Here is a 16,372-nt window from a genome sequence, read left to right on the forward strand (position 1 = left end):
AAACGAAGTGGGGTGGGGAGGAGGATAGGGCTATATGAGGGGAAGGGGGTGGAGTTAAACAAAGCAGGGGGGAGACTAAAAGGGGGGGGGAAGGAAAGCATAAAGCGGAGGTGGGGGGGGCGAGGAGAAACTGAGAGAGCAATGGGGTCCGCGGTAGAGAAGAGGGAGCTCTAACTGGGCCGCTGGTGGAGAGCGAATTTAGGGGAGGGTGATAAAGAAACGGTGGCCTTGAATAGGCCAGGTGGGAGGGAAGCGGGTAGGAGGAAACGTGGGCTGGGCGAGCAGCGGCGAGAGCACGAGAAGGCGGCGGGGAAGACCGAGAGGAGCAGAAAGCTGAGGAGAAAGGAGCCGCGTGTGGTGCGCTGGTCAAGGGAGGCTGCGGAAGGGTAGGGGGCAAACTGAGGCCAGCCCCTTGCAAGCGGCGGCTGGTGGGCTGAGGGAAGTGTGGGGGAAGGGCCTGGAAGCTGTGGCGTGGGGGGGGAGGTTTGAGTAGGGTGTATCGGGGTCTCGAGAGCTAAAGGGCAACCACGTGGGCTAGAGGAGGAAAGGAAAGGGGTTGGTGGGCTTGGGCTGTGTGGAGGGGGGGTTAAACGTTAAAAGTTGGCCTGGAGAAGTGAGGGCGGGGGAAACTCCCTTTTCTGGTTTCCCCGGTGTTGTTGGGAAACGAAGCAACCTGAAGCAGGGACTTCGGAAAGGATGGTGCAGGTGGATGTGGGAGGGGTTACTCCACAATTCGGGGGGGGGGGTAGTTCGGGAGCGGAGGGTCAGATTGGATGAAGGATTCTTGGAGTGGAGCGCGACTTTCATTGTAGGTTTGGGTTGTAAACCACATTCGGTACAGTAGGCTAGAGTGGTGGTATGCAAATTTTAAAAATCGAAAGAGCCTGTGAATTATAAGGGCTGTTTGGTGTTGTTCTGAAGAAAAGTATAGGTATGCTTTATTATGCAACAGTGATTTGGGTGGGAAAATATTGCCCTATCTTACAAGGTTGTTGTAAGAACTGCTGTGTAGTGTTTGAAACTCCCATTGTTCTAGGAGCATTTTGCAACGGGGAATTTCATTAGTGCGAGCAGTTTCTGAGCTCTGGGTGCAGTACTGTGCCTAAGATTTTAGATTAAACTGCAGAGTGGGAGGAAAGGAAGATCTTTTTCTGCCTCCCCACTTCCAGCTACTCTCTGAAGACTGGAGAAGAGACCCTCTTAAGAATATTGGGGGGTGGGCAGGGGAAGGACTAGACCGTGTGAAAAATGAACATAATACTTTAGCTGCAGTTCATTCTTTTTCAGCTTTGTATCCTTCTTATTAAAAAATTGTGCCTAGACAATCCATTGTTGCGTCCATAACCTAGGTTCAAAGTACCATTTAGCTTCTAGCTTTCATAACTCAGTTTCTAACATTGCTACTGTGATAAAGTATGTCAGCAATCCCCAATTTGGTCCCCTCCATATGTTTTTGACTGCAGCTCGCATCTTCGCTGATCACTGACCATGTTGTCTGGAACTGATTGATGTGGGCACCCAGAAAGAGCACTGTAGGAAAGCTAAGTAGTATCTATTTACAGGCTTCCCATAGGCACCTGGTTGTCTGCAGTGAGAACAGGATGTGGGACTTGACTGGCCTTTGATCTGATTCAGCTGAGCTCTTGTATTCTTAAATGGATGCATGGTGAAATGTAGATGGGGCTGTAAGCATCAGTGTACTTCACTATCTATTGAGTATAGTTCTGTTTCCCAGTAGAGTGCTAGGAGCCTGGAGGAAGATGGTAGTGGGTGTGGTATAGTTATGGTCAAGATGACCAAGAGCATAATGGGTAGTTTGGAGACTAGCAGATTATTGAGTGGGGGAAAGAGGCGATTAGAGAACCTTTGAATAGTATACAACTTTATTTATTTCATAAAATTTATACACTGTTTGATTGTAAACAAACAAACCTCAAATTAGACCCTCTTAAAAAGGATTAATTATGAAAAGTTCTTGCTTTCTGATCCCATGTTTGCAATCTTCAGAAAATGAATTGAAATCCCCATTTCAAAGAAGGTCTTTTAGGTTTTGTACACCATGTTTTAACTTGGTTTTTTTTTTTACTGCAGACGGATTCTGGAGGCTGAAGTCTTGTGCATGTTTACCTGGGAGAAAGCCCCATTGAATGTAGTGAGACTCATCCTTAAGTAGACATGGATTGGATTGTGCTCTAAATTGTGATAATGGATAATAATAATAATAATAATAATAATAATAATAATAATAATAATAATTTATTTGTACCCCGCCCATCAGGCTGGGCTTCCCCAGCCACTCTGGGCAGCTTCCAACAAAGATTAAAAGTACATTAAAATGTCACACATTAAAAACTTCCCTGAACAGGGCTGCCTTCAGATGTCTACTATGTGATTCAGGGGGTGCAACTTTTGAGTGGGCTATTTAGGTAACTGGAACAAGAAAGTAATACTAGAAGGAGGAGATAGGAGGGAAATTAATGGCAAGGAACTGTTTTATGTGTGGCTAAGAGTGTGTGAACACCAAGTAGGGTAGATTGATTTAAATCAGGAAGAATAAAAGACAAATTTAAAATACTGATTTTAAATTGTTTCCCATTGATTCTACAAATTATTTGTAAAACTATGGTGTAAGACACCAATAAACTATGTTATTTACACGGTTTAATTCTTTCAACCAGGCTTTACACCTCTTTGTCATGTTGTATGTACATTTTGTATGCTCTCCTTTCTTACCAGTACAAAAAATGTCTTTAAAATATTCCCGTATGGGGCCTGTCATAATCAGGTTTCATGATTGTTTGGAGGTTAATAAGCATTTCTTCTCAGAAGTAAGTCCCATGGAGCTCAGTGAGACTTACTCCTAGAAAGAGAGTATATAATTGGAACCTTAGCATGAGAATATTGGAACATGCAGACTGGACAGTTTGTCTTCTCTTCTTCCCAATGTTGTTCTCTGCTTCACCCTGCCTTTGCCCATCCCACCCTCACAAATACAAGCAAAAATAAAATACACATGAATGATACGTCATAGCAAGGCTTCATAGTTTGTAGGCAGACTAGAATAGATCTATTTTCTTCAGGTGAAAATGCATGTATATGTTTGGCAGATAGTGTAAATACTCATATTTGAGAAATTGTCAAATTGGCCTTTTATGTACAGAAGCCCCATTTAACTCAATGTATATGACACTGATTCTGTGGGTAGCTGGAGGACTAACCTGCCTTTATTAAGATTTTTTAATATTAACCTAAATTATTTGCAGTTTAAACAATATGTTTAAATATATGCATATATATATAACCTTGCAAGTAGGAAATATTTCAAAAACTTGCAAGTAAGTCTAAATAGAAAAACTAAAGGGAATTGTTCTAGTATAATGTGAGGAGAAGATGACATTCTCAGTTGAGAAAAGTGTTTAAAGAGTTGAGGGTTGGGGATGGGGTTGGTTGGGGCTGTGGATTTCATAATGGAATTTAAATTTTTTGAAAGCTCAGAACTGTTAGAGATGTGCATCCTTGTGGGGCTGTATAAATAAGTACAGGCTCTCTGGTGGTCTGAAAAAGGATTTTATGGTAGTGACTGGCCTAGGGGGAATTCTCCAGGCTGTCTCCCATGTTATCTGGATGCATTTTGAGAAGGTTTAAAATGAGACTGAAATGTGAGCCCAGAAAGTCATAGTGACAGAGGTTAGGATTAAAGAGGGGGCAAGCATGCCGGAGAACATGTGTTGGGGAATTCTGGCTCTCCTAGATCTTTAAAAACAACAACAACAACAACAACTTTGAAATCACATGTCTCTGATGGAAAGGAAAAGAGAGGGAGACTGAAATGTGATAGTAGGCCAGAACAGAGATTGGGTTAGGATGAGTACATGATTGCACTTAGCAAATCAAGCTATGGATTTTGAAATTTCTTGTGTCCCCCCCCCCCTTATTGCTGGTGGTGACAACTGATTGAACAAAGATTAAGAGTGGGTTACAACAAATGTTACAGGTTAAATGAGGCAAAAGTTGTGTTGAAACGCTACAGGAAGGCTTGCAAGCTATCATCTTTCTACTTAAGGCTCATATATAATTCTTATTTTAAAAAAAATCAAGGATGCGTTATGGATATGTTATGATGTGCACACACATTTTCTCTCCTGCAATTTTGTGATGGGCATGCTAAGCCTTCCCTATTTTCATGTGGCTTAATTGCAACTGTCAAAAGTGGGTTCTTAATAGTAATTTAATGCTGTACATGCAACCTCATGTCCTTGGGAGTTTGCTAACTAAGAACTTGCATGTGAGTCATGGGCATAGCCAGGATTTATGTTGGGGGCAGAACTGAGCTATCTGCACCTCATATTATTAGGTATATTTATTTACCTGCACCCCCCCCAGGCTATGCCCATGATGTGAGTGTGTGTGTGTGTGCGCTTTAGGGGCTGCTGCGTTACACTAAGTCAAATCATTAGCCCATTTAGCTCAATATTATCAACACTGATGGCAGCATCTCTCCAGGTTTTTAGATAGGATACTTTCCCAGCCCTATCAGGAGACACCAGGATTTGAACCTAGACTTTTTGTGTGCAAAGCATGTGCTCTAGCCTTTCCCCTTTGAATTAAACTCTTAGGAACTTTGGCTCATTACTTCCTGTCCATCCGTCTCTCTACAGTTTCCATGGTTCCTTATAATCACCAGAGGGGTCAAGGTAGATTAAGGATAACAGGGAGTGGTCAGATTTTTCATACATAAGCTCAGGATGACACACATGAAATACCCTAAATCCTCCACAAGCTCTTTCGTGGCAGCCTACAAGAATGAAGAAGAAGAAAAAAATAACATTAGTATAACCTCTAAAAACATTAACAATGCATTTTGCAGAACAAAATGAGGACTTTAGACCAAATGAACCTTAAAGCTCAGCTACTCTGTAAGAATATTTACCTTCTGGATGATAAATGACCCCTAATAGTTAAACACTCCCTGCCCCTTTGAAACACAATGCATGTGTATTCTGTAAGCATTACGATGCTATAAACGTGGTAGGTGCAACTTTGTGGGGAAATGTTGGAGGATTCTTTCAAACTGATGTGTATATACAGTAATTCAGAGTTCTGTAGCTAATAATTGAGGAAATATGAACATTCCAAAGTGGGGCAAGGCACCATGGAAAAGAAGTGAAAGAAGCTGGTGGGGGTGGATAGTGAGGTTATTTGGCTTTCCCACAGTATCACAAATATACATGGTAGGTATCTGTGACTGGAATGGAAATCAGAGGATTTGGTAGTTTCTGGAGCAGGGACAAAAGTAGGGGGAAGTGAACATGTTAAGCAAGAGCTTAATAGTATTTTTGGTCCTGCATTTGTTGGATAAATGTGGGTTTTGTTCTAAAGTGCCAGCAAGCTCTGTGTGTGAAGTAGGAGAAGTAGCTGCAGAGATGTATGTTGATGAATAGGTAAAGGTTCCCCTGACGGTTAGGTCCAGTCACGGACGACTCTGGGGTTGTGCGCTCACCTCGCTCTATAGGCTGAGGGAGCGGGCATTTGTCCACAGACAGCTTCTGGGTCATGTGGCCAGCATGACTAAGCCGCTTCTGGCGAACCAGAGCCAGAAACGCCATTTACCTTCCTGCCGGAGCGGTACCTATTTATCTACTAGCACTTTGACATGCTTTTGAACTGCTAGGTGGGCAGAAGCAGGGACCGAGCAATGGGAACTTGCCCTGTTGCGGGGATTCGAACCGCCGAACTTCCGATCGGCAAACCTTAGGCTCTGTGGTTTAGATCACAGCGCCACCCACATCCCCATGTTGATGAATAACACCCTTCTAAAACCTGAAAGCCAGGCTTCGCACTTGTACTTAATGTAAATTGACCAGAAACTCATACTGAATAAAAGCATAATCAGCATACTTCAAAATCATTGGTTGTAAGCAGCTGGGATAGAGGATAAAGGGTGGTTGAAAAGCGAGTAGGGCACTAGTTTTATTTGCAAGGTTGTTATTATCAGTTGGTTCTTTGTTATGTCTTGCTGAGGAGTCAAAGGGGAGTGGAGCGAAGTGAAAGATGATGTTGCTATAAAATGGATGAAGATAAGCAAACCAGGGCAGTATTGACCTAAATATAACTTTTTGTGTGTCAAGATATACTTGTTGGTGAATTATGTAGACTCTGTGCACACTTTTTTCTTTGTGGCCCATAGGTAACAAAGTGTTTCAGTGTTGAGCAGTGTCCAAAGGGTGGTGTCTCTAGTGTTTTATCACCTTCATTTTTTTGGCTGTGTTTCAGTTTCTGACGAAACCCAAAGCAAGCAGCAGAAGAGTCTTTGAACATTTTCCTGCTCTGGAATCTTGGACTAGAGGAAGGAGGAGGGGAGAGTGAAGTTGCAGCTGTTCCAGAGGACTTGTCCCATCTTGTAGTCCGTGTGGGAAATTAAGACTCAAGGAAGTTGCTGCATGTGGACTCTTTGAGACAGTAAGTCACGTGGGTTTATATGCAACTACCTTGGCTTAGTTACAAAACAGTTTTTGTCTCTGGATAGGCAGAGAGCAGCAGAAATAGGAGTCCTCCTGCTGGGAGACAGCTTTCTCTCTTTGGGAGATCTTTAGAACTTTAACAACTCTCTTGGTGGTAATGATTGCTTTTAGGTTTTATTTTTTAAATGGGGTTTGAACATTTTTTAATTAGATTTTTTCTTTCTTTAAATAACTGTGGAGAGTTAGCTTGATAGTGTGAGTTTTAGTACATTTTCTGCTACATGCATTTCCTTTTCCTTTTCCAGAAATGCTTTCTCTGAAGAAATATTTCACTGAAGGACTCATCCAGTTCACCATTCTCCTCAGCTTAATAGGTGTGAGGGTGGATGTAGATACTTATCTGAACTCGCATCTTCCCCCTCTGCGAGAGATCTTTTTGGGCCAGAGTTCTGCTTACACCCAGACACAGTTCCACAACCTGCGGAACACTTTAGATGGCTATGTCATCCATCCAAAAAGTGTAGATCTGGACTATTATTTCACAGCTCGACGGCTTCTTAACCAGGTGAGGGCCCTGGACAGGTTCCAGGTGCCCACCACAGAAGTCAGTGCCTGGTTGGTACACCGAGATTCTGAAGGTTCTGTCTCTGGTGCCCAACCCAATACAGGCATTGCCCTTGAGAATGGCAGTGGCTTGCAAGATGGAACTGTTCCAGACAATGAAGTGAGGGAAAATGGAGCAGAACAAGGATTTGGTGAAGAATTGGAAGACCTAGGTGCTGTGGCTCCTCCAATGAATGGTGATCTAACCAAAGAGGTAGGTTGTTACTCTCAGGCACAATCTGTGGACTGGTGTGGTGGGGAAAAGAGAACTATTTGAGTATTTATTTGTGACTTGCAGCTATAAAAATGCTACTTATTGTCAATAGCTTAATATTTCAGTGATTTGGGTAGGAGACTGGGAAATTTCTCTTTTTGGTCAGATGTTTGTTGGTCTGAAATTAGAGCAGTTCTTTTGTTGCAGCTTTCAGGAGGCATCTCAATAACACCACCTGCTTATTTTGCAGCATTAGGTAATAGTCTCAATGCACGTATCAAATGGATAGTGATTTACTCAGCTCTGGAGTACTTCCAGGAGATTTTTCTACTTGGTTTTCAAGGGAGCAATGGGTAAAGCCAGGTCTCCTGCTCTGTCCTAGTTTCTAATTCCAGTGTACAATGACTGCCTAGTGCCTTCCTTTTCCCACCCCTTACTGTCTCATAAGGTTTTCTTTATGAAAGCCTGTTCTGGTTTGACCTGTTTGTATTGTGCCTTGCTTGGTGATGATTTGAATTAGCTGGCTTGTTTACTTGGATGCTCAAATCCCTCTCCCAAATACAGGGTGGAATGGTCATGGAGAATCTCTTCCAGACCATCCTTAATCCCTGATACTTTGTGTTGAAAATGGACAGTATTACTAGAGCCAGTGGCCAGGCTGGGAGTTGCTGAAACAGCTGCTGTGGCTGCCTACCGCTCTTGTCATTTTTTCTCATCCTTACAATTGGCAAAAATAGGCTGAAGGTTTCTGAGATCTTATCCTTAGAAACTAAAAGTGAAATATCTCAGTTTGCGGGGTTCCCCCTACAGAAGAAGTAGATAACTGAGAAATGGAGAATGACCCACTCAGATAGGAATGTGTGTGAGGGTGTGCATGTGCCTGTGGGGTGCTTGGAAGAGGAGATTGCAGCTAAAGAATTGAAGGTTTTTTGTTTTGTTCTGGTAAAGCAGGGGATACTAGGGGGGAGTCTTGTTTGCATCCTTAAATACATCTTTTGTGTTCTGGATTATTGTTACTGGAATGAGGAAGAAGATGGTTGTACTAGAATTTCTCATATTTTAAGACTGCTATCTTTAAAATATACATTTTAACTACCCATTATTGTAATTTTAAAAATGAGAATACTGCGTTAAAAAGTTGAATAGCATTTTTTTTGTATACGGTATTTAAAAAGTTCTATAAATAGTGACTTGCTGAGATGTGCAAATCAATTTGTAAGGGAAGTGTGAGGGTTGCTGGTACAGTGGTGCCCCGCAAGACGAATGCCTCGCAAAACGAAAAACGCGCAAGACGAAAGGGTTTTTCGGTTTTTGCATCGCTTCGCAAGACGAATTTCCCTATGGGCTTGCTTCGCAAGACGAAAATGTCTTGCGAGTTTGTTCGCTTTTTCCCTAAAGCCGCTTGAAGAGGCGCAGTTGCGACGGACTGTGCTTCGCAAGACGAAAAACATCGCAAGACGAAAAGACTCGCGGAACGAATTATTTTCGTTTTGCGAGGCACCACTTTCCTTTCCTTTGTGTGTGTATGCACACGTGTACTTTCTATTGCTAGGGTTACAATGTAAAAAACACAGATGTAAGACTAGGGGTTTTTGTGGACAAGGACAATCAGTAGGCTCTTCAACCATGAATCTGAAGACCAACATAATATAAAGGCCCCCAAAGAGTGAACAAGTTTTGTGTTGGTCTCATGGCAATGAAAAAGTGGGAGTTACTGAGGCATGGCTGATTCTGACTTTGATCAAGGTGTGTGTGTGTGTGTGTGTGTGTGTGTGTGTGTAGGACAGGGATAGAAATTGTGCAATACAGAGAAGCTCCTATTCTGGAGCAGCCTTTAGGGTTAATTCATTTTGCTTCCTAACCTTTTGTGCTGGTCATGTGTGATCCGGGGCTGGAATGGACTTGCCATGGGTTCATTAGAAGTATATAATATTTCATACTGCACTTAAGTACTTGGAGCACTTCTTGTTCATAATGCTACAGCAATGCAAGGCACCAAGCCATTTTCCTATTCCATATTGTCAGTTGTGGACTGAGTAAAGTCTGATTTGTCTTAGTGAATTGATAGCTGAGACTATAGAAGAAGAAGAAGAAGAGGAGGAGGAGTTTGGATTTGATATCCCGCCTTTCACTCCCTTTAAGGGGTCTCAAAGCGGCTAACATTCTCCTTTCCCTTCCTCCCCCACAACAAACACTCTGTGAGGTGAGTGGGGCTGAGAGACTTCAAAGAAGTGTGACTGGCCCAAGGTCACCCAGCAGCTGCATGTGGAGGAGCGGAGGCGCGAACCCGGTTCCCCAGATTACGAGACTACTGCTCTTAACCACTACACCACACTGGCTCTCCATATTTGAATTGGGTTCTTTCCCATTCATGGCTCACTTTGTTAATCGCAATGTTAGACCAATTATGTGCTTTCACTACTGATGTGCAGATACTGATCATGCACAAAACTTCAGGGTCGTGGTGGCGATAGGGACATAGTCACTTTGCTTGTAATGAGGTAGTGAGTCACTCTCCTTTTTTTAGTTGAGCAGAGAACTTAAATTCAGACACAGGCTGCAATACAGTCTGGATATGAGAGATGATACAAGCTTTGATGGTCCCCAGCGGCACTTGTCCCCTCCTAAATGGGAAGTCCCTGAACACAGAAGGAGGACAAAAAGGAAGGGTTTGGTAGACATGTAGAGTTGTATATATGCACAATCCCACTAAATGAACTCTTACGGTAGAGTGCTCAAACTGCCATATAAAGGCTACATATTTTCTCGTTATGAGATACGGTTTCAGTGCTAGTGGTTTACTGGGTGATGCACAGATTAGAAGCAGGCTTAGGGTTTGCTTTGGATGGACAATACAGGGTTTATTGGATATAGGTGGACAGGTGTTATGTCCGTAGAGGAGCAGCTCAAGGGAAGATAATATGCTTCAGGAAAGGCATTGTGAAGGGAGGTTTGGCTCTGGTTTGTGTTTAAGCACTTGCTAGATGCAACGTGGATAGAATTTTCTGAGCTGTTTGCTATAGTGTTAAGCAGTTGTGTCTGCTTAACGAAAACAACCTTAACATATTTATAACAAGGAAATAAGTTTTTCAGCTGAAGGCCTTCCTAAACAATCAGGTTCTGGCCAAATGCCTAAAACACTGAAGTGTTATAGCAGTAGTGATTATTGCAAGGTCAATTGTGAATGCCATGGAGGATGACGAACAGAAGAAAGGGCTGCCATGAGCAGTTTTGTGCATTGTCCAAAGTTGTGAGCAATAGGTATGGAAAACCATGTTCAACTGACCACGCAGCTCTAAAGCTCATTGGGTGGCTTATGCAGGTCACCATCTCTTAGCCTGCCCACTGATTTTTGAGAGGCTAAAATGTTTGTCATAGCTCTTTGGGAGAAAGGCAATATATCTTGTGATCAGGGTAGCAATGAGGTTCAGCTATTATGGCCCTCAGCCCTGTGATTAGAGACTTGTTTCTGGAAGAAACCACAATTTGGACCATGGATTTACTGTACATCATTGGGCATATCTTGCTCTTTTCTACAAATAAAATGGGAATAGTTGCCTGTCTCACAGGGTGGCTATGAGGGTGAATATTATCGGGAATACAAAGCAATTGGTATGAGTTTTGGAGTCCCTCACTCCCTATAGAAAAGGAAGGAACAGCAGAAGTAGCAGTGGCTTGTGAGTTTGTTGAGAAAGGAGAGGCTTCAGCAACGTGAAGGTTTTTTATGTGTAGGTGAGCTGTGTAGGACTTTGGTTTATCCTATTGTATCTGCAGAAGTGGTTATAAATGCTTTGCGTATGAAAATAAGGGCCAGGTGTGAGTACCATGAGACCACTTTTGTCTAGGGCTTTCCTTTTTTGCATCATAAAATATCATGCAACTCCCTAATGCGTTGCTGAATTTGTTTTTTATTTTAAGCCCCATTTCTCAGCATATGTTCTTTGCTCACTGGATGCAGTGATTCTGCTAGGAACCCTAGCTGGCTTAGACTGGATCCACTGCCGGGAAGAATTTGGGCTAATCCAAATACCAGCTTGTGTGGGAGGTAAGCACTGCTGCAACCCTCAAAACACTTTACCTCCCTCACCCCCACGCATGCAAATGCCACAAACTGCTTGCTATGGGGCTACACCTCCTCCTGCAGCAGCTGCACAGCCACTCCCTGCCCAGACAAGCAAATGTAGTATCCCCTGAGCTGATACATTATGTATTTTTTTAACTGTTTGTCTAGAGGTGATGTGAGAGTTGGGTTTGCTAAGATTCAGCATGGGACATATGAACTGGTAATGAAGAGCTTCTGACTCTTCATTTCACCATGTGATAACCACCAGTCAGGCTCTATCTGATTACCAAAGGAATTGTTTTATTTGTATTCTGTTAAAAACATACAAACTCTCAACATGGCTCAGAACATAAGAAAACATTAGAACCAATCAATAAAAGCAGTATAAAATTTTAAAATATGTCCAACTAATATAAAATGCATACCTTTCTTATATGTGTGATCTTCAGTCACTTCTTTTTTTGAAATTATAATATGGGACAGCTTGTGAGGTGAGAGGACTACATGTCCTACAGGTCTTCTGTTCTTGGTCCACAGGATAATGAATCACACAACAAAAGGCTAACTCTTCCGATGGGAATTTAGCCCTTTGTTGTCTGATCCACTCCTTGCTGACCAGAAGAATATTTCCTTTTCCTTTTCAAATGACTATTCATTCAAAAGTAGTGAGTGATCCTTTGAAAGCCGGTGTCTGTACCAATCTAGCAGTTCTTAGTGGATGGGTTGGGGAAGATATAATTTCTCCTTGGGCCTAGTCAGCACAGTGGATGCTTCTGCTTTTCTCTGTTACTGAGTTGTGTATTTATCACTAAGATAAAAAGTTGCTTACCATATCCACCAGACCATTGTCTAGCTTCCATAACTGCAATAATGATTCTCCTAAGAACTACCCCCCACCTGTATGCATATTCATGCACTTACCCAAAACTGCTTGCTTGTGATGTGATGTGTAATCTTAACTTCAGAGCAATATTTTGGCTTTGTTTTTCTTTGCTGAGTGACCTGAAGCACTTGCAGGGGATTTTGAGATGTTAAGGGGCTTTTTGTGTTAATAGAGGTAATGTAGAAGGCATGCTGTCTGCCTTTGAGTAGTGTTGCATTAGTGGGAATTTTCCCCCATCTTCTGCCATCTACGTAGAAATACTGTGGCATTATAAAAGTATCACAGGCACAAGACATGCTCCTAGGAGCTTTTCTATCCACCCACAGCAATTTGATTTTCAAAGTTTATTGAGTGGGTAGAATAGACTAATGCTTGGAGATTGATTCTGTGGATAAGTTATTTCCATATCTGGGAATTGGGAAGATGGCCTGTTCTGGACAGGGTTGTGCTTCCTCTGATGGAGTTGGGTGCATGGTGTGGGATGCTCTCGGATTCATCTCCATCACCGGAAGCACCTTTTTTTGCTAGCTTGTTCCTGGAAAGAGAGCCTGACCACAGTGATCCATGCTCTGGTAATCTGTAGACCACCTGTATGAGGTGGTTTGGGAGCTGCAGCCAGCATTTGAAATTAGCCAGGCACCAGTCTCATTTTGCAACTAGCAACCAGCTTTTTGCAACTGGATGGAGATAATCCAGGTGCCACCTCTTGACTCCTAGCATCTCCACCTGCTTGGCTGCAGTCAGCTGGTCTGCTGGGCACCGCGGCAGCAAAATTCATGTCTTTTGGTGCCGTGTTACCCTGCAGACTACCCAATTTGCCTGGCAGTAAAAACAAGTAAAGTTAAAATATTTTTTTGCTGCTGGGTGAATCAGGTGGTCTGCAGGGTAGTGTGGCAGCAAAAGACACCCTTTTCAGTGGTGGCTCCCTGGCTTTGGAATTCCCTCCCTCTTGAAATCTGGTTGGCACCAACATTGGTAGGTGTTTGGCACTAGCTAAAAACTTATCTTTTTAAAAAGTGGATTCTTGATATATTAGGCAACTGACTTTTTTTGTACTGATAGGCCATATAATGTGTAGTTGTTTTTACTAGAATTGTTGTGTTGTTAGTTTGATGTACCCTGCCTTGGGATCACTTGTTTGATGAATAGCGGGTTAAAAATGACATGGATTCATTTATGTTTTATAGCCACTGTTTGTTTAAAACTGGGGCAGATTTACTAAATAAGAATGTTTGTGTCTGTCTTCTGATGTGTAATCAAAGTATGGATTTTTCTTGTTACTCTATAATAGAGCTTTTCCCTACTTCTCTTTGGTGTCCAAGGTTTGTGGTGTTTTGCATGGGATATTGTCTTTAGATTCTGCCTAGTTTCTTATTTTAGCAGCTGCTACATGAATGACTTTATCTTAGTCTTCACTTCCCACCTTTGTGGAAACACACAGCCTGTTGCTGTTAGCTAGAAGTGGCTCTAAAAATGTGAGTACTAGGATTAAAGCTTGCCTAAAACTTGTCTGCTCTGGAAAGCTCTTCCTCTCTTCCTTGCTGTGTTTTGGGTTGGGGTTGATTATGAAATAGTAAAATAAAGGTACTCTGCACATGCTCAGAAACAGTTTATAGATACTCCATGCTGAGCCTTGCCTCAAGGTAAGAACTTGTTTCTTACTGAATGCTGCCCATGACTGGAGCCAAAGGTTAAGAGGGGGGGAAATTGTAAAAGTATGAAGTATCTTTCCAAGTTCTTTGTGTACAATAATGTCTCAGTAATCCTTATATCAAGATGTCAGAATAATAACATTTGGCATTTCACAAGTTGGTTGCTGAGACTGAAAAGAAAGTGACTTGTTTCAAGCTGCTTAGAGGGCTCATAGTATAGAAAATGAACTGGGGACTTCCAACTCACTCTTTGTGTTCTTAATATTATGTCACACCAGATCAGTATGCTGAGATACACTTTTGTAGAAATACCTGGTATCCTGGAGCATCCTTGTTAGTCTAAGTAATGTAGTATTTTGATTCCATATTAATTTCAAGTATCTTGAGATAATTTTTTAAAGCATATGTGTTTGGGAAATCCACACTCCCAAGTGAGTCATAAGCTATGGATGAAAGAGATTGTGCAGATTACATTTATATGCTTTTTTGAACATCATCCACTTTGTCATCTGAGCTCCAGCATTGTTCCAGTGGATCAGAGTGCCAAGCCTTGTGCTTCAGATTGTTGAGTGGGGTAGCTCTTCAGCTGTAACAGCTTTCATACCAAACTTGTTCTTTCATCCCTGCAAGGCCGTATAAAGTTCTTATGGCTGTCTTGTATTATTGGCCTTGGCTGTCAGTGCTTGTTTTTCAACTTTGTCCTAGAATGGGGTGCTTTGGTTGCCCCACCTCATTAGCTGTGGATGTTGTAGATTGTAGACAAAAAACTTCATTGAAACTTGCCTGTGGGGGACTATAGGAACATAGGAAACGGCCTTACTGAATTAGGCCCTTGGTCCATCTAGCTCAGGGACGCAGGTGGCGCTGTGGGTTAAAGCCTCAGCGCCTAGGACTTGCAGATCGAAAGGTCGGCAGTTCGAATCCCTGCTGCGGGGTGCGCTCCCGCTGCTCGGTCCCAGCGCCTGCCAACCTAGCAGTTCGAAAGCACCTCCGGGTGCAAGTAGATAAATAGGGACCGCTTACCAGCGGGAAGGTAAACGGCGTTTCCGTGTGCAGCTCTGGCTCGCCAGAGCAGCGATGTCACACTGGCCATGTGACCCGGAAGTGTCTCCGGACAGCGCTGGCCCCTGGCCTCTTAAGTGAGATGGGCGCACAACCCCAGAGTCTGTCAAGACTGGCCCGTACGGGCAGGGGTACCTTTACCTTTTACCATCTAGCTCAGTATTGACTACACGAACTGCCAGTGGCTCTCTGGGCAGTCTCTCTGGGCAGGCAGGGGTCTCTTCCCATTCTATGTGGAAATGCCAGGGATTTTACCTGAGACATTTGGCATGCAAAGCAGAATCTATGACCCCTCCCCAAATACTTGCATTCTGTCTGCCTGAAACTTTCCATTAAGCTTGCTGCCTCCTCAATTATCTGCCCTCTTGCCTGGCCTGGTATCCTTGCACCTGATTTCATCAGACATGATCCTTCAAGATTGCTCCTGTTCATGCCCTGGCTAGTCTTGTTCAGTCATTTCCTATAAATGCAACATTGAGTGACCATAAGAGAGATGGGTAGCTGTGCTGTCCCTGGTCTCTGGCAAGGTTTTGGAATTGGGTGAGAGTGAGGGATGCTTGTACAATGGTACCTCTAGTTGCGTGCACCTCTGGATACGTATCCTTCGGGTTATGTATGCGGCAAACCCAGAAGTATTTTTGCATGTTTTGCCATGCGCGCATGCGCAGGACAGGCACCTCCAGTTGTGAAAACCTTGGGATTCGACCGGAGTTCTGGAACGGATCCTGTCTGCAACCAGAGGTACCACTGTATTTAGGAGTCTTGATGCCTGCTGTGCAAGGATTCAAGAACAGTGCTTGTAAAGTGGCAGAGTTTGCTGTTAATTTCTCTAGTATTTTTCCTACTTTATGATTCTATAGGCTTGAGTTGTGTAGGCAGCTTGATCTTCTAGAAGGACTTGTTCTCTGGATTATGGTGCCCTTGTATTATATTTCCACAACAAGGGTATAAAAATAAATGCCCAGCTCAGGCAACATGTGATGAGAGCTGAGAGAGTTAGTATTATTCCATCGTGACCCACTCCCACCCCAAGCCTGTCTCTACTCTGGCAACATATGGAGAAGATCTCCTTACCCTTTGCTCTGTCTCCCCCCTCCCCCTGAATGCTGGGGTGGTGGGGAGAGAGTTGTCCCTTGAGCAATTCCTGTAAACATGGGCCAGTTGAGAACATACTGTTTTCCTCAAACCTTAAGAGGTGAAGGGAAGGGTTCCCCCCTCCCCTTTCCAGACATGAGGGCTAATGGAGTTTACAGGAACTATTCTAGTATGTGCACAGACATTTTTCAGTGTGAGACTAGACTGCTGGCCTTCTGAACCTGGGCACTCTAGAACAAGACTTGACTGTTCAGAGCAGACTTGCATAAAGTAGGCACTGCAAAACAGGCACAGGACTTCAAAGCTGCTGAGCAGCATTCTTATTAGGACACAGCAGAC

The 16,372-nt window shown here is 43.1% G+C and overlaps 1 protein-coding gene across 3 annotated transcripts in view; it reads left to right on the forward strand.

The window, feature by feature from the left end:
- Positions 1-16,372, forward strand: part of NFE2L1 (NFE2 like bZIP transcription factor 1) — a 33,471-nt gene that overhangs the window by 140 nt on the left and 16,959 nt on the right. For 2 of the 3 annotated variants that reach the window (XM_081885605.1, XM_081885603.1), the window contains exons 2-3: positions 6,274-6,459; positions 6,767-7,278. In XM_081885605.1, the coding sequence (XP_081741731.1) occupies positions 6,769-7,278 (510 nt within the window). In that variant the 5' untranslated portion in view covers positions 6,274-6,459; positions 6,767-6,768. Of the gene's footprint in view, positions 1-189; positions 387-6,273; positions 6,460-6,766; positions 7,279-16,372 lie in introns of those variants that run through there. The other variant, XM_081885604.1, reaches the window with a different exon arrangement.

The sequence above is a fragment of the Podarcis melisellensis genome (assembly GCF_964234715.1).
Source record: "Podarcis melisellensis genome assembly, chromosome: 13".
NCBI classification, from domain to species: domain Eukaryota; kingdom Metazoa; phylum Chordata; class Lepidosauria; order Squamata; family Lacertidae; genus Podarcis; species Podarcis melisellensis.